Below are 26,581 nucleotides of genomic sequence, written 5' to 3' on the forward strand. Positions count from 1 at the left end.
AAAGATAATTCGTAAAAATCCAAATAACTTCACAGATCTTCATTGTAAAGGGTTTAAACACTGTTTCCCATGCTTGTTCAATGAACCATAAACAGTTAATGAACATGCACCCATGGAACGGTCGTTAAGACACTAACAGCTCACAGACGGTAGGCAATTAAGGGTCACAGTTATGAAAACTTAGGACACTAAAGAGGTCTTTCTACTGACTCTGAAAAACACCAAAAGAAAGATGCCCAGGGTCCCTGCTCATCTGCGTGAGCGTGCCTTAGACATGCTGCAAGGAAGCATGAGGACTGCAAATGTGGCCAGGGCAATAAATTGCAATGTCCGTACTGTGAGATGCCTAAGACAGCGCTACAGGGAGACAGGACGGACAGCTGATCGTCCTCATAGTGGCAGACCACGTGTCACAACACCTGCACAGGATCGGTACATCTGAACATCACACCTGCGGGACAGGTATAGGATGGCAACAACAACTGCCCGAGTTACACCAGGAACGCACAATCCCTCCATCAGTGCTCAGACTGTCCACAATAGGCTGAGAGGCTGGACTGAGGGCTTGTTGGCCTGTTGTAAGGCAGGTCCTCACCAGACATCACAGGCAACAATGTCACCTATGGGCACAAACCCATCGTCGCTGGACGAGACAGGACTGGCAAAAAGTGCTCTTCACTGACGAGTTGAGGTTTTGTCTCACCAGGGGTGATGGTCGGATTGCTTTTATCGTCAAAAGAATGAGCATTACGCCGGGGCTTGTACTCTGGAGTGGGATCGATTTGGAGGTGGAGGGTCCGTCATGGTCTGGGGCGGTGTGTCACAGCATCATCGGACTGAGCTTGTTGACATTGCAGGCAATCTCAATGCTGTGCGTTACAGGGAAGACATCCTCCTCTCTCATGTGGTACCCTTCCTGCAGGCTCATCCTGACATGACCCTCCAGCATGAAAATGCCACCGGCCATACTGCTCATTCTGTGCGTGATTTCCTGCAAGACAGGAATGTCAGTGTTCTGCCATGACCAGCGAAGAGCCCGAATCTCAATCCCATTGAGCACGTCTGGGACCTGTTGGATCGGAGGGTGAGGGCTAGGGCCATTCCCCCCAGAAATGTCCGGGAACTTGCAGGTGCCTTGGTGGAAGAGTAGGGTGACATCTCACAGCAAGAACTGGAAAATCTGGTGCAGTCCATGAGGAGATGCACTGCAGTACTTAATGCAGCTGGTGTCCACACCAGATACTGACTGTTACTTTTGACCCCCCCCCCCCCCCCTTGTGCAGGGACACATCATTCCATTTCTGTCAGTCACATGTCTGTGGAACTTGTTCAGTTTATGTCTCAGTTGTTGAATATTATGTTCATACAAATATTTACACATGTTAAGTTTGCTGAAAATAAACACAGTTGACAGTGAGAGGACGGTTCTTTTTTTGCTGAGTTTTTATATCTAATAAGGTCAAAGAAGTATCATACAAACCCATTCATAGAATCTACCCTGTAAAGACCTTTATTAAACACAGATTCAAAATAGCTATTGATAACAAAAGTTTATTTTGTGGTTGTGACCCAGAAACTCTTGACCATTTATTTTGGGACTGTTCTTATGTCAGAAGATTTATGAGTGAGTTAGATTTTATTTTAAAATAAACGACTATTAATGTTAATGAGAGACTCTGATATGTTTTATTTTTGATTGAAATGAAATGGACCCTGATTTAACTTTAATTGTTCATTTGTTTATTTTTCATGGAAGATTCTTTATCCATAAAATTAAGTGGGCGGAGAACAAACCCCTCTTCAAATTATTTAAGATAAATTCAAAATAATATTTCAGTTTTATCAGTAAATTTAAAACAAAAAGCAATACAATATTTTAACAAATTGAAAATGTATATCGATTGTTTTGTTCATAATTAAAAATAAATGTAAAAAAAAAAAGTTAGCGTAGCGAACATAACGTGTAACTTATTTGAAAAGTAATCGCTTTATTACATTGCTCAACATTTTCTTACCATTTGTCATAATTAGGTAAAGCAATTAATTTGTTTCCGCTCGTCGTACTTCGGTTGCATATTTTCCGCCATTTTCTTTAGATCTGAAAACGTTGTGAAGCCACGCCCATTTCCTGAAGAATTGCATTTTGGGCCCTAAAAGTACGGAAATGGTGTTCATTGCGTGTATACTTCGTATTTTGGCGAATGTAGTTCGACATGGCCAACGATCAAGAAAGCACGAAAGGAGGGAAAGGATGCTTACTTCGTCGAAGGACGAGGCTTCATCAACGTTTCAGAAATCCATATTAATCCCTAAAATCTCACCAGAAGGAACAGATTGATGGTTTCGGCCATGGTATTCACATTTTCCGTGTATTGATTAACGTTACCTAACAAACATCACCGAAATGTATTAGTTTGTTCTTGTATGACCAGAAGGCCTATTTTGTTTACAAACTTACGAAGAAGACTGAAAGTTGTATTTATTTTTTATGTATACAGTAACTAAGATACTGTTTTAAAGGGCATACAGGTCTGCTCTGACTTTACACGGTAGTTTTTCTATTTAGTTATTAGTACTTATTTCCAAGTTGCAAAAGGTCTTAGGAACATGTATATGTAAAACATTTTTTATACACATTTTTATGATCAGTTTTCATATGCACTTAAAATAGTAGGTACACTTTTATTTAAATTATTATTTTGTATTTTATTTCTCAGAATAGTTCCTGATTACACTAAAGAGGGTTTTTAGTCTCTCTTACTACAAAGAACCCTTGGTTTGGTCTTGAACATAATTTTCTGTTGAGTTGAATTTAAAAAGCCGGATAACATCTTGCTCAGAGTTTATGGAATAAGCTATTTTCACTTTTAAGTTGACTTAAATGGTGCAGATCTCGGTTCCTTATCGCTTACTTTCACTGCTCCTACGTTTTTGACTCATCCTATTACAGTTTATTCTTTTATATTATCTTTGTTTTGTCTTCGCATATAGTTTCTCTTAATGCTAGGGGGTTATGAAACAATGTGAAGCGCAAGGCCTTATTTTTATTTGCTAAACAGATTTTGCTTTTTTCAAGTCTCACTCAATTTCGGCTGATGCCAACTTCTGGAGGTCACAGTGCGGCAACGATATTTGGCTTTCCCATGGATCTGAACGCTCCGCTGGTGTCACTACAATAAAAAATACCTTTGGTGGTACTATTCTACACTCTTAATGTGACCCCTTTGGTCACTTTATTTGTATTGTGATCATGTTACAATGACATTACGCTCATTACTGTAAACGTCTATGGGTACAACACCAAACATGAGAATGATGAGTTGCTTGAATCTATAGCGAAACATATACTTCATTGGTTATTTACATTTCCGAATTAGTTATTATTGATAGGAGGGGACTTTAACATTACTATAGATAATTATATTATTATATTACTATAGATAATTCAACTGATAGATGGCCACCAGGTAGGCCAACCAATCAGAATTTGGGTTTAATACTTTTTATGGAAAAGTTTGATCTTACTGATATATGGAGAGAGAGGTTTCCAGCCGACAGATCATTCACTTGGAGAAACAAAACAGGTTCCAGACAATCCAGAATAGATGTTTGGCTTATATTCAAATGTATTGATAGTGAGTGTGTTACTACAAATATTTGTACTACTCCCCTCACAGACCACAGGGCCATTTACATTGATATCAAAATATTTACCCCCGATACTAACCTTGGTAGAACATCCTACTGGAAGCTAAATAGCTCATTATAAAATAATGATATAGTTAAGTTTGTGGTTAAAGATCTACTTACACACTTTTGGGAAAGGGCTTGTGAAGAAAAATCTTATTACAAGAACTGGGAGCTCTTTAAATTTGAGGTGTCCAAATACCTTAGAAAATATGGTAGTAATCTTGCTAAGACCAGAAGAGCTGAGGAGGAAAAGGTGATCATTAAGATACCTTCCCTTTCTCAGAGGTCCCCAGCCGGCCTCTCGGGGGAGGAGAAGATGGAACTGATTGAGTCTACAAAATAAACTGGATAATATATAGAGATTAAATAAACTGGATAATATAGAGAGATTAAATAAACTGGATAATATATAGAGATTAAATAAACTGGATAATATATAGAGATTAAATAAACTGGATAATATATAGAGATTAGAAGCCGAAGGAGCCTTTATTAGATCTAGGGAAAAATGGATTGAGGAGGGAATTCATCCTATTTCTTTAGACTTGAGAAATTTCACTCTACAAATAACACTATCCATAAGTTAAACATTGATGGTGTTATTACAGATGACCAAAAATTAATTGCTAAATACTGTAGCAATTTTTACAGAAAATGTTATAGATCTACGTACTGTCAGGAATCCACAGATATGTTTTTGACTCATTGAATCTAAACAGTGTGATGAACCCAAAGTTATATTATAGAATCTATCAAACATCTAAAGAACAATAAATCACCAGGTGTTGATGGAATTACATCAGAATTTTACTAATTATTTTCTGAATTTTTTATTTTATTTTAAGTCTTTTTAGAAAGTATTACAAACAATGTTCTCCCTCCTACAATGAGTCCGGGTTAACAACACTGATACCTAAGCCTAAAAAATAAGTGCTGCTCATCGATAACTGGCATCCAATTTGTCTTCTTAATAATGACTAAGATGTTAGCCTTACTACTTGCAAAAATAATTAAAGAGGTCCTGGATGCAATCATTGATGAAGCAGACATATTTCTAACAATATCAGACTAGTATTAGACATACTTGACTACTCAGACCTAATAACCGAGGATAGCTTCATATTATTTTTAGATTTTTATAAAGCATTTGACACACTAGAGCATCAGTTCCTCTTCCACTCCCTTGAGAGACTTGGCTTTGGGGATTTTTTCTGTAAGGCTATGAAAACTCTATACAAATGGTAACAGCTCTATCAAGTTGAAATATGGCACCTCACCTAGATTTGAGTTAAAGAGAGGAATTAGGCAAGGTTGTCTTATCTCTCCGTACCTGTTTTTATTGATCATCCAACTTCTTACAAATTCTTTAAATAATAGTCCTGTACAAGGTATTCCATAGCTGGTAAAGAAATTATTATAAGCCAGCTGGCTGACAATACTACACTTTTTCTGAAAGACGCTAACCAAATTCCCATATCGATCAATGTGATACAATCCTTTTCCAAAGCGTCTGGTCTATATCTTAACATTAATAAATGTGAACTCATGGCTGTCAAATATTGTGACACCTTCATATTATGGTATTCCAGTAAAAGAAGAACTTACATATTTAGGCATAACCATTACAAAGGATCAGAAGTCTAGAGGCTTACTAAATTTTAACCCTCTTATTAAAAAACCCAGAAGAAGCTAAATCAATGGCTACAGAGGGACTTATCTTTTAAAGGAAGAGACCTTCAGCCTTGGTTATTAGGAATCTCTAGACCAACATATGGTGCTCTATCTTTATACCTTGATGGTAAAATAAGCAAGGAGATAGACCAGATGCTTTTCAACTTTCTGTGGAGAAACTACCCATTACATTAGGGAAACTGTTGTAATGAATGGTGGGCTGAATTTTCTGGACTTTACTACCTTAAATAATACTTTTAAGATCAATTCGATAAAACAATTCCTAAGAAGATCCACTTCTATGTGGAATTTTATTCCTCATCATGTCTTCTCTACTTTCAGTGGCCTTAACTTCATGTTGGTTTGCAATTATAATATTGACAAAATTCCAGTGAAACTTTCTGCTTTTCATCGGCAGGTTTTCTTGTCTTGGTCCTTCATTTATAGGCATCATTTTTCTCCATACAGTTATTATATATGGAATAATCGGGATATATTGTATAAAAATACTTCTTTGTTTTTAGAATATTGGTTCCGAAAATAATATCCTATTGGTGAGCCAACTGGTAAATAATATCCTATTGGTGTGCCAACTGGTAAATAATATCCTATTGGTGTGCCAACTGGTAAATAATATCCTATTGGTGAGCCAACTGGTAAATAATATCCTATTGGTGAGCCAACTGGTAAATAATATCCTATTGGTGAGCCAACTGGTAAATAATATCCTATTGGTGTGCCAACTGGTAAATAATATCCTATTGGTGAGCCAACTGGTAAATAATATCCTATTGGTGAGCCAACTGGTAAATAATATCCTATTGGTGTGCCAACTGGTAAATAATATCCTATTGGTGAGCCAACTGGTAAATAATATCCTATTGGTGTGCCAACTGGTAAATGCAGAGGGTCTTTTACTTAGTTATAATGAATTCTTTTCACTTTACAAGGTCCCTGTAACACCTAAAGATTTTGCAATTGTTTTAGATGCCATTCCCTCAGGTGTTGCTTTATTATTCAGGAACGTGTCAAGACCTGGCCCTCAGAGCCTACCTTCTACTTACCCTCTTGACTCATCAGTAGGAAAGATGTGTTTCTCTTTTGGTACCATTCAACAACAGAGCGATACGAACCTTGTTCCAGCAGGATGTTGTATCTATACCTTATGTCATGCCTTATTTGAATGGATTTATTGATAATATCTGTTGGGGAAAAGTTTGGATGTTGCCACACACATACCTACTTGTTAACAAAATTAAGGGAGTTTCCTTTAAAATTATTCATAAATATTATCCTGCCAACCACTATATGAAGAAGTTTAAGGAAAACATCAACTCAAATTGCTCCTTTTGTAATGACCACCCAGAAACAGTGTTGCATCTTTTTTGGCATTGTATTCATGTAAGAAAACTGTGGCAAGACGTCAGTAGATTTATAATTGAACACATTTATGAAGATCTTACACTATTGTGGAGAGATGTACTGCTTGGATTCTTTACCTATGATAGAAATAAGCTGAAACATTTTTATGTAATTAATTTCATTATTCTTTTGGCCATATTTCATATTCACAAATGTACATTTACAAACAAAACACCACATTTTCTTACCTTACAAAAAGAAAGTGAACTGTATTTTAAGACAATTAAATACTCTACTAACAAAAAAGCTGTTAGAATTATAAGTGTATCTATGTCCCTTAAGGTCCTTGTGTAATGTGATATTGTACCCCCTAGCCCAATTGTCCTTTGTATATTATTTATATATACTTGTGTTCCCACATGTGCTTCCTGTATTGATTTGTTGTTAATTAAAAAAAAAAAAATAGTACAACATCCGGGAACTTTTGGCATACTAACTCTATCCATACTATGATCAATAAGCATACTACATATTCAATTTAGTCACAAATAGTACGGTTAGTATGAGTTTTCGAACACAGCTATTGACTGTCCCAAGACTTGGGGAAAATCTCAATTGCATACTCCTCGCGTCCTCTCTCCTCAAAATCCATTAGAGGAGAAAGTCAGATGGGAGGGACTTCTGGATTTCTCAATCCATCAGGTTTTGAGAAGGAGGTGAGGAGAATGCAACTGAGACTAGATAAATCAAATCTTTTTTTAAAGGACGATTGCATTTCTTGATTTGGCCTTGTTTTAAATTGGGTCATGCTAGCGTCATGACTGAATTCAAACATGAGTTGTTTTCGGGTGTGGTTTGATATGGGTGTATGGAGCGAGATAGCTGCCAAAAGGTTTAACATACGTATCGTTAGGATAGTAAGAAAATCCATACGTAAATTGTTAGGATCTTAAGAAACCTGTTGGGGCTACAGGTTAGCAATGAACCCCGAGCCGGGATTGCTAACAAGGCTGGAAATTCAAAACATCAAAAATCTAATAATTTCAATTTCTCAAACAATCAACTATTTTACAAAATTTAAATGATAAACATCTCCTTAATCTAACCACATTGTTCGATTTTCAAAGAGGCTTTACGGCAAAAGCATAAAGTTAGATTATGTTAGGACAGTGCATAGCCACAAAAGTACAAACATCCATTTTCAATTCAAGGTCAGGCATCACCAAAAGCAGAAACCAGCTTGAATTATGCACTAACTTTTGTCAATCTCCATCAGATGACACTCCTAGGACATTATGTTATACAATACATGCATTTTTTGTTCCATCAAGTTCATATTTATATCCAAAAACAGCATTTTACAGTAGCGTGAAATTCATATTTTTTTCTTCTCTGAAATGCTTCCGGTGAACATAACAAAATTACGATTCGAAAACATTGGTAAATTATAATATTGTCATTCAAAGAATAATATATTATCATCTCGTAATTGCTACCGAATGGCCAGATCTCAAAATAACTTTACTGGGAAATCACATTTTGCAATAAACGGGGTGGTATGCTAAGAACAACAGGCTATGCTATACAGTTAGCATCATCTAAAATCGATAATAACATTGTAAATACCCCCTTACCTTTGATTATCTCCATCAGAAGGCAGGATCCCAGGTCCGGAAGGCATTCCAGGTCCGGAACAAATGTGGTTTCTTTTGACAAAGTTCATAATTTATGTCCAAATAACACCAAGTACTTAGCGTTCATTATGCTCCCACAAAACGTGGTGTGGGGCTGGTAAAATCACGCCGAAAAGCTAAAAAAAAAACCTAGTAAATAATCTATTTATGTTCGTTCAAACATGTCAAATGTTGTTTAACATTAATCTTTTGGTCCATTTTTAACGTTAAACATCAGTAATATTTTCACACAACCTATCCTATGTCTAGATAAAAAATGATGACAAACTCACGTCTCTCAGATTTATGCGCAGGCGCAAAAAAATGAAGTGATGACATGTCAACTTCCTTGGATTCTAATTTGCTCTCTGTTTATCATAGACGCTTCAAACAACTTTATAAAGATCGTTGACATCTAGTGGAAGCCGTAGGTGTTGCGAAATGAATCCTTTCTCACTATGGTATCTATAAAACAATGACACTAAATAGTACAGTCACAAAATCCACATTTTTTTGGATCTATTTTTCACAGGTTTTTGCCTGCAATATGAGTTTTGTTATACTTACAGACACCATTCAAACTGTTTTAGAAAATTCAGAGTGTTTTCTATCCGAATGTGTTAATAATATGCATATCCTAGCTTCTGAGTTGGTGTAGGAGGCAGTTAAAAATGGGCACATATTTTTTTCAAAATGTCTCAATACTGCCCCCGAGCCCCAACAGGTTAAGAAAAGCCATGCATGAAACGTAAACGTTAAATTAGATCTGTAAACGTATGTTATGACAATGAATGAACATTTACCTTATGTCTCCCTTTACTCGGTTACAGATCTTTTTTATGTGTACAAACTTTTTTCAGTAATGTGGCATCTGCAATAGACATGAACGAATGTAGCTAGTCGAAGTTAGCTCATCAAGTCAAGCAACTCGAGCCCAGCTTCCAGTTTCAATTCCAAAATAAAAGTTTAGAACTTGTTTAAGAACTGCATTCAATAGTGACGTTATACCAATAGATGGCGTAGTATAGGCTTGGGCCTTTAGCAAATTACTTGTGTGAGAATGATAAAGACAGAAGAGCCTTGTCTAGAATAACCGCTTAAGCTGCAAAATAGAAAGTTAATATGATTTAGGCCTATTCTGCTATCTAAATATGCCATGCTGTTGTGTGTTATTTACTGTGGTGATCATGTAACCTAATGAATCACACTTTTTCCAGTATTTGGGAGCACGGACTGTAGGCCTTTATATTAGGCATTTTGACACTTGTATTAGTGAATTCCACTCTGTATGTAGGCTTGTTATATCCATTTGCATTGCACAACCCATCACGCAGAGGCTATATCCATATCAATAAATGAGACAAAACAAAACATTGATTAAGTCTTGGCTATAACCTGAGCGAAACAGTCTTGACCAATGGGACCCCATGGCTATCTATAGCCTATTCTTATTGCCAGATCTGTCTTCCGTATCAGCCACTGCATGTGCTTCTTCAACAATTGAGTTAAACAATTATTTATAGGCTATATTTAGAGGCCTGTGAGCTAGGATCTCTTTTTAAGGGGAGCCCTCTAGTAAAAACCAAATAAACTCAGCAAAAAAAGAAACGTCCTCTCACTGTCAACTGCGTTTATTTTCCGCAAACTTAACATGTGTAAATAACAGTCACAGTCAGTATCTGGTGTGGCCACCAGCTGCATTAAGTACTTCGGTGCAGCTCCTCATCATGGACTGCACCAGATTTGCCAGTTCTTGCTGTGAGATGTTACCCCATTCTTCCATGAAGGCACCTGCAAGTCCTGGACATTTCTGGGGGGGAATGGCCCTAGCCCTCACCCTTCAATTCAACAGGTCCGATACGTGCTCAATGAGATTGAGATTCGGGCTCTTCGCTGGCCATGGCAGAACACTGATATTCCTGTCTTGCAGGAAATAACTCACAGAACGAGCAGTATGACTGGTGGCATTGTCATGCTGGAGGGTCATGTCAGGATGAACCTGCAGGAAGGGTACGACATGAGAGAGGAGGATGTCTTCCCTGTAACGCACAGCGTTGAGATTGCCTGCAATGACAACAAGCTCAGTCCGATGATGCTGCGGCACACCGCCCCAGACCATGACGTACCCTCCACCTCCAAATCGATCCCACTCCAGAGTACAAGCCTCGGTGTAACGCTCATTCCTTCGACAATAAACGCAAATCCGACCATCACCCCTGGTGAGACAAAACAGCGACTCGTCAGTGAAGAGCACTTTTTGCCAGTCCTTTCTGGTCCAGCGACGGTGGGTTTGTTCCCATAGGCGACGTTGTTGCCGGTGGAGTCTGGTGAGGACCTGCCTTACAACAGGACTACAAGCCCTCAGTCCAGCCTCTCTCAGCCTATTGCGGACAGTCTGAGCACTGATGGAGGGATTGTGCGTTCCTGGTGTAACTTGGGCAGTTGTTGTTGCCATCCTATACCTGTCCCGCAGGTGTGATGTTCGGATGTACCGATCCTGTGCAGGTGTTGTTACACGTGGTCTGCCACTGCAAGGACATTCAGCTGTCCGTCCTGTCTCCCTGATCGCTGTCTTGGGCGTCCCACAGTACGGACATTGCAATTTATTGCCCTGGCCACATCTGCAGTCCTCATGCCTCCTTGCAGCATGCCTAAGGCACATTCATGCAGATGAGCAGGGACCCTGGGCATCTTTCTTTTGGTGGTTTTCAGAGTCAGTAGAAAGGCCTCTTTAGTGTCCTAAGTTTTCATAACTGTGACCTTAATTTCCTACCGTCTTTAAGCTGTTAGTGTCTTAATTACTGTTCCACAGGTGCATGTTCATACATTTTTTATGGTTCATTGAACAAGCATGGGAAACAGTGTTTAAACCCTTTACAATGAAGATCTGTGAAGTTATTTGGATTTTTACAAATTATCTTTGAAAGACAGTGTCCTGAAAAAGGGATGTTTTTTGTTGTTGCATAGTTTAGTTGTAAAATTATTCTGCAAGACACCAGTACCCAAAATGATAGCTTAAATTGCAATGTCTACAAGTTGGAGGCCTATTTTTTTTATTTGGATAGGCCTAAATTAAACATTGAATTATTAAAGTGATAGTCTAAAGAACTTTGGAGAATTTTAATGGATAAGACTGTTCTATTCTCTTTGATTTGGTTCCTGTCGCAACTCAGACAAATGACTGAATGGATGACATATTGACTGACAATTGAATGAAGGATGAATTACATGTTAAAATATGTTGGAAGGACGACTTGCATGCTCTTCACTTTATTTGGCTAGAAGGCAAATAAGCCTACATTAGGATGATTCTAAATGCTTTGGCAAGATGGAGGGATGAAATAAATGTCTAAATATTCTATAACAAAAATATTTTAGATGGCAAAGACTCCGGTGGTCATACATAATTCACCAAACAGCCATTATTGTTCTACGCTTCATTATTCCTGGTAGATACTACTGATTATTATTCATTATTCCTGGTAGATACTACTGGTTATGTTTCATTATTCCTGGTAGATACTACTGGTTATTATTCATTATTCCTGGTAGATACTACTGGTTATGATTCATTATTCCTGGTAGATACTACTGGTTATTATTCATTATTCCTGGTAGATACTACTGGTTATGATTCATTATTCCTGGTAGATACTACTGGTTATGATTCATTATTCCTGGTAGATACTACTGGTTATGATTCATTATTCCTGGTAGATACTACTGGTTATTATTCATTATTCCTGGTAGATACTACTGGTTATGATTCATTATTCCTGGTAGATACTACTGGTTATGATTCATTATTCCTGGTAGATACTACTGGTTATGTTTCATTATTCCTGGTAGATACTACTGGTTATGATTGCAGACAGAGTCCAGAGAATGGGATGGTGCAATAGTGAATTAGTCATATTTTTGATAAGGTGTATGCATGGGGATGTCCACATCACCCAGAGATATGCCCATGTTGTAGAGATACACCTAGCACACTGAAACTTCACTGTTGAAGTCATAATACAGCTAGTGCTATCTAGACTTGCGCTGGCAAACAAATCCTTTACATTAGCTACCTAATGTGAAGTAAACTCAACTGAGGAGCAATAGAGAATGGAGACTTTTAACTTGAAAATGTGCAGGATACCTCTCCCGTTTCCTTGACTTCCGATTTTGTTTAAACTGCGTTATGCCTGTTCGTGTAGCACTCCTCACAGGCCGTTTGGCGCACATTTTTTGGGTTGGTGAGATGAAACTGCCAAAACTCTGAAAGATATTACTGTACGTCATAATTGCAACACAAGATTTGTTGAAGCCAAAAATGTTTGTCCGTAATTGTAAAATGGTGTTTGTATGTTAACAGAGGAAATGTCAAAGTTTCACGCATGGCTTTTCTAACGATCCTAACAATTTACGTATGGCTTTTCTTACGATCCTAACGATACGAACATTCAACCTTTGGCAGGTATTTTAGTTTAGTTCAGTTTATTAATTCGACCATTTAAAAAAAAACAAGCACACATAAAACTTAAAATCCATACATGCACAGTAATAAAATCATCGAGGATAACACACAAAGTCTGGGACTTATTTCCAGGAAGTACTAGCATAGTCAAAATGGCATTGAAGGAGGGCAGTAGCTAGCACTTTCATGGAGTCCTTATCAAGCAGCTTGGACTTTCTAGCCAAAAACTTAGTCCTGGCATTAACCTTCCCTAGCACTTTATTGGCCATGCTCACACCTCCCAAGCTTCCATCAAGGATACATCCCAAGTAGTTAACAGGTTTTAGTAGTCAGCACCTCACCCCTTAACTCCACTCTGATTTCAGACGACCTACACAATTTAGGTCTGGATCCAAAAAGAATTGCCTCAGTTTTCCCTAAGTGCAGAGATACCTTATTATCTCCAAGCCATTTGTTAATGTTAGTAAGCTCTGTGCTAAGTATGCTCTCCAACATAGTTTTACTTTTGTGAGACACCAGAAGTATAGAGTCATCCTCATAAAGAAAAAGACGGCAAGAACAAGAATCTTTCATATCGTTAATATACAATAAAAACAGTAGAGGCCCAAGCACACTCCCCTGCGGAACGCCACAACTCATTGGTTTTGCCTGAGACAGTGAACCATTAACCTCTACTACTTGCACCCTTCCTGATAAATAGGACTTTACCCAGCCTAGAGGGACACTGCTTAACCCCAGTGCCTCCAGTTTGGAGATTAGGAGACAGTGGTTAACTGTATCAAAGGCCTTCTGTAGGTCAAGCAGTACCATTCCACACAGATTTCCCTCATCAATTTCTTTCCTGATGAAGTCAGTCAAGTAAAGTAGACATGAATCAGTGGAGTATGTTTTTCTAAAACCCGACTGAAAAACATACATTAGATCTTGTTTGTTAACATATTCATACATTTGCTCTGTTTGTTAACATATTCATACATTTGCTCATGTACAACTCTCTCCAGGATCTTTGATGTTACACAGAGGATAGATACAGGCCTATAATTCCTGGGATCAGACTTTATCCCCTTCTTATACAGAGGTATAACTTTAGCTTGTTTCATGTCCCTGGGAAAGGTACCTTGTTCAAGAGAGTGATTAACGATATGCGTAATACAGGGCAGTGGGAAGATGGCAGCGCAGTGGGAGGCGAGTTACAAGTGGATCGGGAATCGAATGAGGTCTTTGGGAAGAATGGCTTACATTTTGTGCACTTAAACGTCTGAAGCCTACTACCGAAGATCGATGAGATACGCCTGTAGGTTTGCAAATCAGAGGTGGGTGTCTTATGTTTTACTGAGACATGGTTGGATTAATCTGTTTGGGACTCAGAAATTGAGATAGGTAATTACTGTCAGGAAGGATCGGAATCGGAACGGTGGGGGATATGTGCGTTTGTTAGATCAGACATTTTTAACGTCAGATCGGATTTAAGCGCCGATCTGGAGATTGTCTGGCTGGATATCTGCCTTCCCAAAACCAGGCCGATTTTGTTGGGGGGGGGGGTGTTATAGGCCGCCCAAGCAGAATGCATTCTATGAAGGTCTTGAAATTGTGTTGTCAAACTGTAATGATTTCCTGTTGAAGGGAATCATTTTGTTAGAGGATTTCAATACTGATGTCTGCAAAAAGAATAGCCCAACCCACAATGTATTATTGCACTTTTGTAGATCACTTGCTCTGACCCAAATGATAAAAGATCCCACCAGGATATGTGAAAGAGTGCAAAGTAATATTGACTTAATATTGGTGTCTGATAAATCAAAAATATCGCAGAGTGGAGTAATAGTATATAGAATCAGGGATCATTTTATTACATTTTGCACAAGGAGGATTTTTAAAGATATATTTAAGTGTCACAAAACCGTTAGAATCAGAGGACTCAAAAAATAATGTTTTGAAAAGTTTAGGGAGGAAGTGGGTAAAATTGACTGGTCACCTGTGCTAGATAGTGTAGGGGTAGACAGTGCCTGGGAAGTCTTTAAATGTAGATTCCTTGATGTGGTGAATGTGATGGCTCCCATTAGACGGGTCAGGGTAAAGCAGAGATCTAGCCCTTGGTTTAATCATGAGATTCTAGAATCTATCCAAGCAAGGAATAAGGCCTTTAAAAAATTAAGAACTCTCAAGAGCAGCATGATTTTGTCCTATATAAACATCACAGAAATGAAGCACAGAGCAGGATGGATGAAGCTAAGAGGGGTTACTTTGCTGAGAAAATAATTGAGAACAAAAATTAGCCTAAAAAGCTTTGGAAATCATTTAAGGAACTAGGCTGTAGTAGTACTACCAAAAACAACCTAAACAGTATTGGACTGAACATCAGGGGGGAGATGGTATATGAAAAAGCAGAGGTTGCCAATGAATTCAACTCTTTTTTTAACTTTTGTTGCCAGCAAGCTGGTTAGCAGGCTGCCCACCAGTTCTGGTTTGTATGGAAGCAACCAAGTCAAGAAGTATTATGTGGAGTTAGGGGTTCAGCCAAACTCTTTTTCTTTTCCAAAGGTAGCAACAGCCAAAATAGTCAGTATGCTGACAGAGCTTAAATGCTCCAAAGCCACAGGCCTGGATAATATTCCTGCAAGGTTTATTATAGATTCTGCTGAGCAAATTGACCTTCTCGCTCCATATGGGTGTCTTTTTTGTGTGTTTGCAGGTGGGAAGAGTTAATGGTGCTTTCAAGATAACTGGGAACTCTGAAAAATATGAGGTCAAATCATGACGTCTGTGATCTTCAGGTCGGAAAGTCAGCTCTAGAATAAGGCACGTGTACCCAAGTTGGAATTCCGAGTTGGAAGACTTTTCAAAACGATTTTTCCCAGTCGGAGCTTGTTTTTTCTTCTCGAGTACCCAGTTGTTTTGAACGCACTGAAGTCGGAGATTTCCGAGCTCCTAGTTGCTTTGAACGCGGCATATGCCCCGTTTACATCATGATGCATTTCGTTACGCCTTACGTCATCATCACTGAGTTTTCCCCCACGCAAGATGTTCTATCTGTGCCTCTGCTGAATGGACAAGTGTAGTGTTTGTTATGCAAGATGGAGGGAGAGCCTCAGAGATCACATTTATTTTAGATTGTAAGACCCATCAAGACAGGGCAAATATATTTTTGTTTAGTTACTTTTCCCCTCAACTTGTTTCTCTAACATTGCTGGCTAATTTGTCCTGGGATATAATCATTGGGTTGTTATTTGAACTGAAATGCACAAGGTCTTCTACTCCAACAATGAATCCACAGATAACAGGGTAACCAGAGTTTGTTTCTAGTAACCTCTCCTACTTCAGGATTCTTCTTCTTTGGACTTTATGTTGCAGTTGGCAACCAACTTTAAGATGCATTACCACAACCGACTGTAGTGTGGGCCTCAGTTCATCTTTCAACCACCCATGTGGTTATATGCTCCTAAAAACCAATGAAATGAGAGAGGTATGATTTGCAGGATGTCAAGCATAAAATAGAACGCTTGAGCAGTGTTGGTGCACTAATCGAGTAACATGCATGTGTACATTTATTTGGCAGCGCACGCGACGGGAGCGGTGTGGTCAGCACGTTAGCTGATTGTAGTGGAATGACCGATGGATCTTACTCATAGAATTATTATATGAAGATATTTACATTTCAGTCAAGTTTGCAAATAAAATGTTAAAAAATTGTTGAAATGGGTTGTAATTCTGACATGCTTTGCTAATGACAATTTCAAAGGCCTTCCAAAATACCACATTTTATTGGGAGGACCTCTATTACTTCCTAAATAGGAACTTTTGTAGAATTCTATCCATACACATTTACAATACAAGAGAGGATACATTTCCTTCATGAGAACAAACTTAAAATAATCAACCTAGTCAGAAACATTTCCACAATGATCTCTCCCTCTGTCCTATTCAGAAAGAAACCCCCACAGGAAGCAGTGGTGCAGCAGTTGGCTAGTCCTTTGGTCAGTTGCCTCATACCCAAATTCAATAATGGAGTTATTTGATGCCACCTTGGCAATGTTTCTAATCTAGATGATTCAAAAATAGCCTCAAACTTATTTTACAATAAAGTATCATATTAAACAGCTACGGAAACAGATGTAAACAGTGACTAATATAGGTGTAACTCATTGAGAGCCGTGGCAGTACCAGTGTATTAACTGATATGGTCATATCCGTAAATCATTGAATGGTTATATTTAAACCTTTCATAACTGGGCTTAACAGAGAATGTTTTTTTTCCCCTTCCTTGCGTGGTGCATACAGACCCTTATCCAATTCCCTGTTCTAAAAATCTATTTAATGTCGTCCTGTTAGGGGATATCTCCATGGAAACTGACGTTAAGCAGTTAGTTGCAGTTGAGAAGAGAAACAGCTAGGTATGACCCCAGGGAATCTGCTCATGTACATAAAGATTCAAGTCAACGTAGTCAGCCGCCATTTGCTAGCATGGCTGTTTATAAGGTCTGTCATGTTTATAGGTTTAATGATGAGGGTTAAGTTATTACACATTTACTTCCCAAATAAACACATGAATTTAAAAGACACAACTGCATGGTTATGACCGCAAAGGTTTTCCTTCAGAAAAATCATTGGCGCAGTGCAATTGTATCACACCCTCAACTGTCCTGCTTCGCTTTCATATATCATTTCATTATTCACTGCTGAATTTCATTACAGTACCAAGGCTCAATGACTGGATGGTATAAACTTGTCTCCCACAGAGTCTACTCAGGAAAATGCCCTTGTTCTACTCAATAGCCCTTCTGAGTCACTTAGTGGTTACTATCATAGGGAGAACCCTGCTGTCTCAAGGACAGTGAGATTGAAATGGGATGTGACAGAATTTGAATTTAGCAGTGAGCAGCACCATCCCCAGTAGTCTAACATCAGTTAACATTTGGAGGAGGAGGTTTCCATCACAAGGCTGAGCTGTGAGGCGGGCGTCTCAGGACAGGAACACATGATGGAAGGTCTTGACATCTGTTCTGTGGGTTGGTCAGTTGTCAAAAGTCTCAGTATTATTGGGAGACAGACTGGGTTAGGGGGTGGAAGGTCTTATTCTGCAGCGACGGTCTCTTTAACCTCCGGCGCTGGCTGTCCTGGTGCCGTTTCGGTTTCCACAGTCTTTGAAGCCTTGTCACAAGGGGGGGAAAGTGTGGAGAGATTGAGGCAAAACTGACAGAACGCGTCTTCACAGTCACATTAACATTTATGTATTAAACAAGGAAATCCCACTGAGGTGAAAAGACCTCTTTCCCAAGGGAGACCTGGAAATATTTACATTAAATAGTAGGGGATAACCTAGTCAGTTGTACAACTGAATGCATTCAACCGAAATGAGTCTTCCGCATTTAACCCCACCCCTCTGAGTCAGAGGTGCGGGGGGCTGCCTTAACATCCATGTCATAGTCGCATGGGAGCAGTTGTTTGGGGTTAACTGCCTTGCTCAAAAGGCAGATTTTTCTACCATGTCGGCTCGGGGATTCGAACTAGCGACCTTTCGGTTACCCTACCTTCTTTTTCTTCTTCTTCTGCGTCTTGCGGCTCGCTGAGCTTTGGAGCAAGGCCTGAAAAAAAGGTTGGTTTTTGAGAACACAAATCAACCATGTCAGCTTAGTACATAGCGACTTTAGAAAAGCCAATAAAGCCAACCACACCACAGTAATGATTTATCCTCATCCCTCCCTCCAGTGTACAAGTAGGGAACAGGTAGGTGTATATTTAAATGTAACCTTTATTTAACTAGGCAAGTCAGGGGTATAACAGTCATGGAACTTGTGCCAAGCGTGAGGTGCTCCCATTAACTTCTATGAAACCAGAGTGCAAGCAGCACTATCTTTATGAATACGACACGCAGCACACACCCAAGAACACTTGATGAAGTGGTTCGCGCTCTGCTCACATTGGCAACAAGTTACAGGTCCAGTGAGCCAGATGAAAACCAAGGGTTTTCCCAAAGTCCTAGTGTAGCTCCACAGGAAGCAGTAGCCCATCGGTCTTGCTTTACCTTGAGATCTGCATCCTCTACTTGGTGTTCAGACTGGTACAGCTCCTGCTCATACAGCCCTGTGGTGATGCGTAGGGGGCCGTTGGCCATCAGCAGAACAGTGAACTTGAACTGGGCCACAAACTCCCCTAGACTCACAGAAAAGATCCATTAAACTTAGGCTTATAACAACTTGGTTATGCCACTTTCATTTTGTAGTGTACCGGTCAAGTGGTGAACTGAATCAATGAAGAAATATTTCATTTGCATGTCAAGCCACCTTCACATCCCTTACAGGATTATCTGACACAATTTCACAAAAAGTAATGTGCAGTACTTTAGCATAAATGCATAGCCTCTGTCTGGTTAGATCTACCAACTAACCTTCTTTCTCGTGCAGAACGTTGAAGGGCTGCAGGAGTTCATGTTTGGCACACTCTACCACACCAAGCCTGGCCTTGCCCTCATCCTCAAACGCCCTGAGAGAGACAGAACGAGAGATCGAGGGAGAATATAAAAGAGAGATCCAAAACATCATTATATATCTAACAGGCATTAAAACTGAGGAAACAAAAACAAAGTGTTCAGTCTATTGGATCAAATAGTCTAATCAGGGGGAAATGATATGTGCCTTATTCAATTGATGAATTTGAATACCCTCTTTCACAACTGTCATTGAAGGTGTTCTGGGTAAAAGTATATTAGTTTTAGGTAAAATTCCTCTCCCTGCGGTAGACGTGCTACCTGAGAGTGAAAGGCATGGCATCGAAGCGTCTCTCCACCTCACTAAAGAAACTCCTGGATGTCTTCATCTTCAGGCCGTACTGCTTGTCTGGGTCCCTCTTGTAAATGGTGGTCCTCTGGCCTGCATCCTTCGCCTGGAGTAGAAGACATGGGAAGTTAGAGGAATTAATGGAAGGGGGTTTACAGCACATACAAAGTGATGACAGGAGATGCACAATAGAGTAATTCAATGCATAGAAAAAAAGATAATGTCCCCTCACTGTTTCGCTGTTCCTGAATGTGTGAACTTAATAGATTCTAGTACAACCCAGCAAGGGGTGTGAGCCTCACGCGACTGGAATGTTGAGTGAATGTTTGTCCCTCACCTTGCCTTCTCCTGTGCTGATGAGCACATCCACAGCATACACCTCGTGTACCTCAAACTCTGCCTTCTCGTGGTCCTTCCTACACAACACCAGAGAGCGAGACAAGGCCATGAATAATTCAACAACACTTTGTCCCCTAAGAGCAATTACCATTAGTGCTACAGCGGTGCCCCAGACACATACGACAAAGACGAGAAACAACATATGCATCTTACAATAATACCAAAACAAGCCAGATGTCGGACTAATATGAAATGTCACCTCTGCAGGTCTGTGGGGTTCTGAATGATGGTTTTCTCTCCGTCAATAACATGCTGCTTCAACTGATGGGACAGCATGCCTGAGGAGAGTGTAATATGACAGAAAGTAAAGGTATGTGATTTGGCAAGTTACCAGTACAAGACATAAGGGGTTGACTGTATCGTGTATCAATGTGGCACCAACTAGTAAATGAAAAGGAGGGACTCACCCTCTATGGCTGAGCATTTGAATGACTTGGCAATCTTGTTCCAGGCTTCTGTGACCTGTGAGTTCTGAATGAGAGAGAGAGAGAGACATTCAACCTAAATTGCTATAATTCCACTGATGGAAATACTGTACCATTACAATACCAAATATATTTGTTAGTCAAGCTTCTTTAAAAAAAAAAAGAATTGTTTACACACTTGTCACTGCATCCCTAATAAGCCTGGTCCCCACTCAGTTTGTGCTGTATAGCCAACTGCACCATGGGAGTTGGCTTTAGAGCACAACCAGATCTGGTACTAGGCTAGTCCCCAACTGCCCACTCAGTAAAGCGCTAGCTAATCACTTCACCTGGTTTCCAGGCTTGACCAGTCTGAGGGCAGCCTCGGCACACAGGTGTGCTGCTTTAATAACGTCAGCCTTACGTCCTGTCAACGGAGCATCCTGATGGAGCCAAAACAGAGGATGAGAAGGTGAAATAACATAGCAAATGATTATAGAAAAATACAAAAAACAGTCAACATTACGCACGTGTTGGACTTTCCTGTACTAGATGGCTGTCTACCTGAATCCTTAGTGTGTCTAACATTACGTGTTGGACTTTCCTGTACTAGATGGCTGTCTACCTGAATCCTTAGTGTGTCTAACATTACGTGACGGTTGCACTATGCATGTAACGTTTGATGTGCTGTACATCCGTTAATGTATCTGTATGCTGGCATTCTGTATGACAGAACATATCAACATATGCACTCTTGCTAATGATCCCGACGCGGTCACTGCAAACAACCAAGTGCTACTACCTTGGTCACTCCCACCACAAAGCTGTGAGCCAGGTTTGAGATGAAGCCATCGACGTGCACCCCCAGGTCACTGCACAGGCAAAAACAACAAGCAGCACATGAAGGATAGGCAGAGACTCAAGACCATCAGACTGGCCCATGCACTGACATGGGAAGGGTAGTCCCCCAACAGTTGAACAGGGACAGCCATGCAGGTCCCATACAGAGAAGGTAAAGATTCAAAGAATAACAGTTGCCCATGAGACAGTCGGCCATAAAAGTTGCAGAGAGATATGTTGTTCCTACATTTTGATGAGGTCCCCGTCCTTCAGTGTGATCTCAGGGTCACTCTTCAGGGGAGAGAAGTGGCACACGCAGTTGTTGACTGATACGCTGGTTGGGAACGCAATGCCTGAGGGAGGCAATAAGTAGACCTTTATTTACATTAATAAACTAAGTAACTTTCTGCACAACAAAGAATACTAAGTGTTTTGATTCCTTGTGTCCGCTCTCCTCGCTTCCCTCTGTTTTGAAGATGCAAGGAGAGGTTATGAGTAAACGAGGAAAAGACGTGATTCACCCAAACTCAACTTTTCTGCAATTAAAAAAACCACAAAACTCTAACAGCTACTTCACTCATGACTCATGTCAATGCAACTCATTGACTTAACCAATGAGATGAGGCCCATACCTTTCTTCAGATCCTTCTCCTTCCTGAAGACCTTTCCAGTTTCTGCCATGATGAAAGCGTCTCCCGTCTCACAGAGGCTGACCACGGTCACCCCAGCCTTGGCAGACTCCACCACAGCCTTCAGGGCCTCTGGAGTAGACAGGAAAACACACAGGAGGACAGAACAAGAGGTTAGGTTGGTAAGCTTCAGGTATTAGGACCAGGGGAGGTGACTTCTCACTCAAAAGCTTTTACTAGTTTTAGGTCCCTTTGGTTCAGAGCGTCTGCTAAATGGGCAAATGGAATTGTTATCGAAGAGAAGTTCATTAAATCCCTTCCCAGGACCATTACGTGGGATCATCAGGATTTACATAAATTCTCATGAACATACACTCCAGGCAGGTCTTCAATTTTGATACACAGAGAGTAAGTATAATATATGCACACAGAATATATATATATATATATATATATAGTAGCTATATCTGGACGCATAGGGAGTATAGCATAGATGCTGGCTATAGCTGTGTGTGGTACTGCGTTGCATGTCTGAGGCAATACATTGTCACTAAACTGACAGACGCTGATGGCCCTTATGCCTATACAATGAGTGACCATCCATGGCTTCACTGAGAACACAGTTCACTTGTTTCGGGTTCAAGATCATTGACATGCGCGAATACGTTAAGAGATGAGCGGTGATGACGACCTGTTTTAAATAGTAAGTTGGCAAACATGAGTTAAAATGAATCGTTGGTAACTAACTAGTTAACTAACCGTAGAAAATAGTTGTTAATTAAATGTAACGGGATCATAGCCAATTTATTCAGAAGGTAGTTTGCTAATCAGTTAAGTTTACCAGTGACAACTTTCCAGGCAGTGCATATAACCTTAGCTAGCTAGTGAGCTAGCTAACGTAGCATTTAGGTAGCAGTTAGCTACATAAGTGTGTGCATGGACTAGTTTTAGAATTAGTTAGCAAAAATATGTTAACTCATGCTACGATACATCTACGAAACTATTGCTTAAGACGGCTACACAAGCCAAACGCTAGCCCCGAGGAGACAGTCATTAATGTATCGTTAGTTGCTAACACAGCACATGGCTTCATTGTGATAGCTGAGCTAGCGTTAGCACATTAGCCAGCAGACTGTCACGTCTAAACTCGTCAATATTCTATTAAAAATATGTTCATATTCACTTACGGTTGGCAATCTCGGCCCCCATCTTGTACTTGGTAACGACCAAGTCGTCCGCGATGGTCTGCTCTTGTGGCTCGTCGTCTCCAGACATTTTTTTTCGGTGGCTCTTTCGCACTCAAAGTAACTTTTTTCCCGGGTGTCAGCTAGAGACTCGACCACGCTGCAGTGCTCTCTCCTCCTCCGCAGATCTTACACAGGCCCAACTCGCTGGAGATCCCGCTTCCTACGTCCCACGCAGAGAGTGCACGCTGAACGCCACATTTAATCAGCGCGTCACTGCACTGATCCTTGGTTTTAAAGTGGAATGGAAACACTTCAGGAAGTAAATCTAAGCAAAGAGATGTATTCAATCCACTTATACTAAACAACATTTTCCCTCCTGCCATTGACGCAACCATGCCAATTTACAGTTAGTTAGCTGGCGGTCTAAATCCTAGTGTTTCCATTCACCATTAATATCTATGGCACTGACCGATAAACCTTTTTATCAGTAAATTAGACATTCTTCAGTAGTCATTAGATTTTGGCCTGGCATCATTATCTGCATATCTACATAGCTATTATGACTAATTAAGAATAGTGTATACATATCTCTTGACTTGCTTGTGTCTCACCCACACACCTGTTTATCACCCCTATACATATCTCCCTCTATCACTCCAGTATCACTCCAGTATCCCTGCACATTGTAAACATGGTATTGGAACTGACCCTGTATATACAGTACATTGAGAAAGAATTCAGAGCCCTTGACTTTTACCAAATTTGTTACGTTACAGCCTTATTCTAAAATGTATTAAATTGTTTTTTCCCCCTCAATATACACACAATACTCCATAATGACAAGGCATAAACAGGTTTGTAGATAAAAAAGAAACAAAGTAAATATCGCATTTACATAAGTATTCAGACCCTTTACTCAGTACTTTGTTGAAGCTCCTTTGGCAGCGATTACAGCCTCAATTACAACCGCCCTGACCAAGGCCCCTCTCCCCGGCAGATAGGGGGCAGATAGCTCTAGGAAGGATCTTGGTGGTTCCAAACTTCTTCCATTTAAGAATGACGGAGGCCACTGTGTCCTTGCAGCGGGGACCTTCAATTCTGCAGAAAATGTTTTGGTGCCTCGACACAATCCTGTCTCGGCACACTACAAACAATTCCTTCAATCTCATGGCTTGGTTTTTGATCCAACATGCACTGTCAACTGTGGGACCTTATATAGACAGGTGTGTGCCTTTCGAAATCATGTCCAATCAATTAAATTTACCACAGGTGAACTCCAATCCAGTTGTAGAAACATCAAGGACGATCAATGGAAACAGGATGCACCTGAGCTCAATTTCGAGTCTCCTAGCAAAGGGTCTGAATACTTGTGTAAATAAGGTATTTCTGTTTTTTATATTTAATACATTTGCCAACATTTTTTAAAACCTGTTTTTGCTTTGTCATTATGGGGTATTGTGTGTAGATTGATGAATTTTTTTTATTTCATCCATTTTAGAATAAGGCTGTAACGCAACAAAATGTGGAAAAAGTCAAGGGGTCTGAATACTTTCTGAATGCACTGTAGCTTACTTACTTCTTGTGTTCTTCATATTTATTTATTTTTCTTGTTCTACCTTATGTTATTTTTAGTACTAAATTGATATTGATTACTGCATTTTGGATTTAGAGCGAGCAAGAAAGGCATTTCACTGTACTTGTGCATGCAACATTAAAACTTGAAACACATACACACACACACTTGTAATAACATAGTCAATACATGACTGAAATTCATCCATACAGTCATGTTCATCAAGAATACTTCATTTCATAGAGGAAACTATAAGCTACAAATGTACATTACATGGCAGACCTCACACCCAGGGAACCTTGAGGTTCTATCTATGTTGGTAAACTCAGCTTCACCAGGAAGTGTAACAAGTTGAAGTGCAAACACTGTGCAAATTTGATCCATTAGTGTGTGTACATTGGCCTCCTATTTCTACTTTATGTATCTATGCTTTGTGTATTTTTGTACATTCTATATGCTTTGTGTATCTTTGTACATTCTATATGCTTTGTGTATCTTTGTACATTAAGATCTATGTGCATCTATTTCTCACTATTCTGTTTGCCTTTGACTTATTGATTCTTGCTCACAGCTTAGGCCATCCTTTGCTGTTGTTTAATATATAGCTGCCTGTTATATTTCTTAGACTGAGATGTCACTATAAACTGATAGATAACATTAATGCTACATAGCACATTTTGCAGATGTTTTTTTGGTCAATGATGTTTGGATGGATGATGTGTAAACCAACTGAGAATACATACACTACATTATAAACAACACATTCAACAGTACTAAAAGAGTGTTACATTACTGGTTGAGCTGCACCACAGCCTGTTACATGATTCTATAAAACACCTCTGGCTGTGCTTGCTTGCTCACGGTTGTTTTCTCAGTCCACCTCATTATGTGCACATAGCATCTGGCTTGAGGAACAGTCTGCTGTGCCAGTAGTCAGGGTTGTCAAACGATGTGTTGCTGCTCGGCTCTACCACTCCCACACCAGAGCATACTTTGATGTACCCCCCCACCCCCAGCCCGGCACACCTGCTACACGCACCCCCCTCCTCAGCCGTGGTGGCCCTCCCCGTCCCTGGGACTGGGAGGTTCTGGTACTCTGCCTCCTGGTGGTCCCCTCGCTGGGAGCCCCCTCCAAAGGCATGCATCTCCTCATATACCTCCACCTGGCTGTCTACCACTGCTGTGAAACCATCTGGCCTGGGGTTGGGGCTGGGGCTGAGGCTAGGTTTGGGCCTTGGCTTGGGGAGGAGGCTGGGCTTGGGCCTTGGCTTGGGGAGGAGGCTGGGCTTGGGGAGGAGCCCCGAGACTTTACTGCTCTCTCTGAGGAGTCTGGGCTGCTTGTTAGTGTACTGGTAAACTTCCTCCCCTTCCTCGTCTTCCTTTCCTTTCTCCTCCTCTACCTCCTGACTCTTTCCTTCTTCTTCTCTCTCTCGTTCTTCTGCCTCTGTCCTCCTCAAGTCAGCTGCTCGACTCTCACGCCTCTCCCAGATCGGTCTTTCTATGTCTGTGGTGTTTGTGGTGCTCCGGATATCCATGTATTCATACTCCACTACAGCTGCTTGCTCTGGCCTCCCCTGAGTCACCCCTCCACTGTCAGACACAACAGATCCACTGTAAGGCCTGTCAACCAGCGGCTGCAGCATGTCTCCCTCTGCTACTCTAGCCACAGCACTATCAGAGGCCTCTGTTGAACCCTGGCTTCCCCCAGGAGTGGCTGCAGTGCCTGACGATGACTCCTGTGAGGCCCCATGCACTGTGTTGTCGCCATCTAGTGGTGAGGGTGCTGTATTGTAGGTTGGGGAGGGCAGAGTTGAGGACTGTTTCCTCCATACCACTGATGAAGGCCCTTCTATCTGTACAGAGGTGGCTCTGGGGGAGTGGGGCAAATGGGCTGGCAGTTTGGTCATCAGTTCATAGT

At 40.3% G+C, this 26,581-nt stretch overlaps 2 protein-coding genes across 2 annotated transcripts in view; both read right to left on the bottom strand.

Annotated features, from left to right (window-relative positions):
- Window positions 1-16,600: 16,600 nt before the first annotated feature.
- Window positions 16,601-23,388, bottom strand: LOC106572679 (proliferation-associated protein 2G4). The gene is made up of 13 exons (XM_014147064.3): window positions 23,091-23,388; window positions 21,907-22,035; window positions 21,522-21,627; window positions 21,237-21,306; window positions 20,785-20,877; window positions 20,438-20,501; window positions 20,230-20,308; window positions 19,969-20,047; window positions 19,604-19,737; window positions 19,244-19,338; window positions 18,881-19,008; window positions 18,387-18,440; window positions 16,601-18,006 (listed from the first exon to the last, which is right to left on the bottom strand). Exons 1-13 carry the CDS (start codon window positions 23,176-23,178, stop codon window positions 17,929-17,931), a joined length of 1,197 nt encoding a protein of 398 aa, XP_014002539.3. The 5' UTR covers window positions 23,179-23,388; the 3' UTR covers window positions 16,601-17,928.
- Window positions 23,389-24,820: 1,432 nt separating this feature from the next.
- LOC106572678 (receptor tyrosine-protein kinase erbB-3) overlaps window positions 24,821-26,581 on the bottom strand; it is a 38,888-nt gene continuing 37,127 nt past the window's right edge. The window contains exon 28 of the mRNA XM_082962192.1: window positions 24,821-26,581. This exon is cut by the window's right edge and continues 120 nt beyond it. Coding sequence (XP_082818318.1) covers window positions 25,548-26,581 — 1,034 coding nt within the window. The 3' untranslated portion in view covers window positions 24,821-25,547.

This window comes from Salmo salar, chromosome 15, assembly GCF_965601325.2.
Source record: "Salmo salar chromosome 15, fSalSal1, whole genome shotgun sequence".
Classification (NCBI taxonomy): Eukaryota; Metazoa; Chordata; class Actinopteri; order Salmoniformes; family Salmonidae; genus Salmo; species Salmo salar.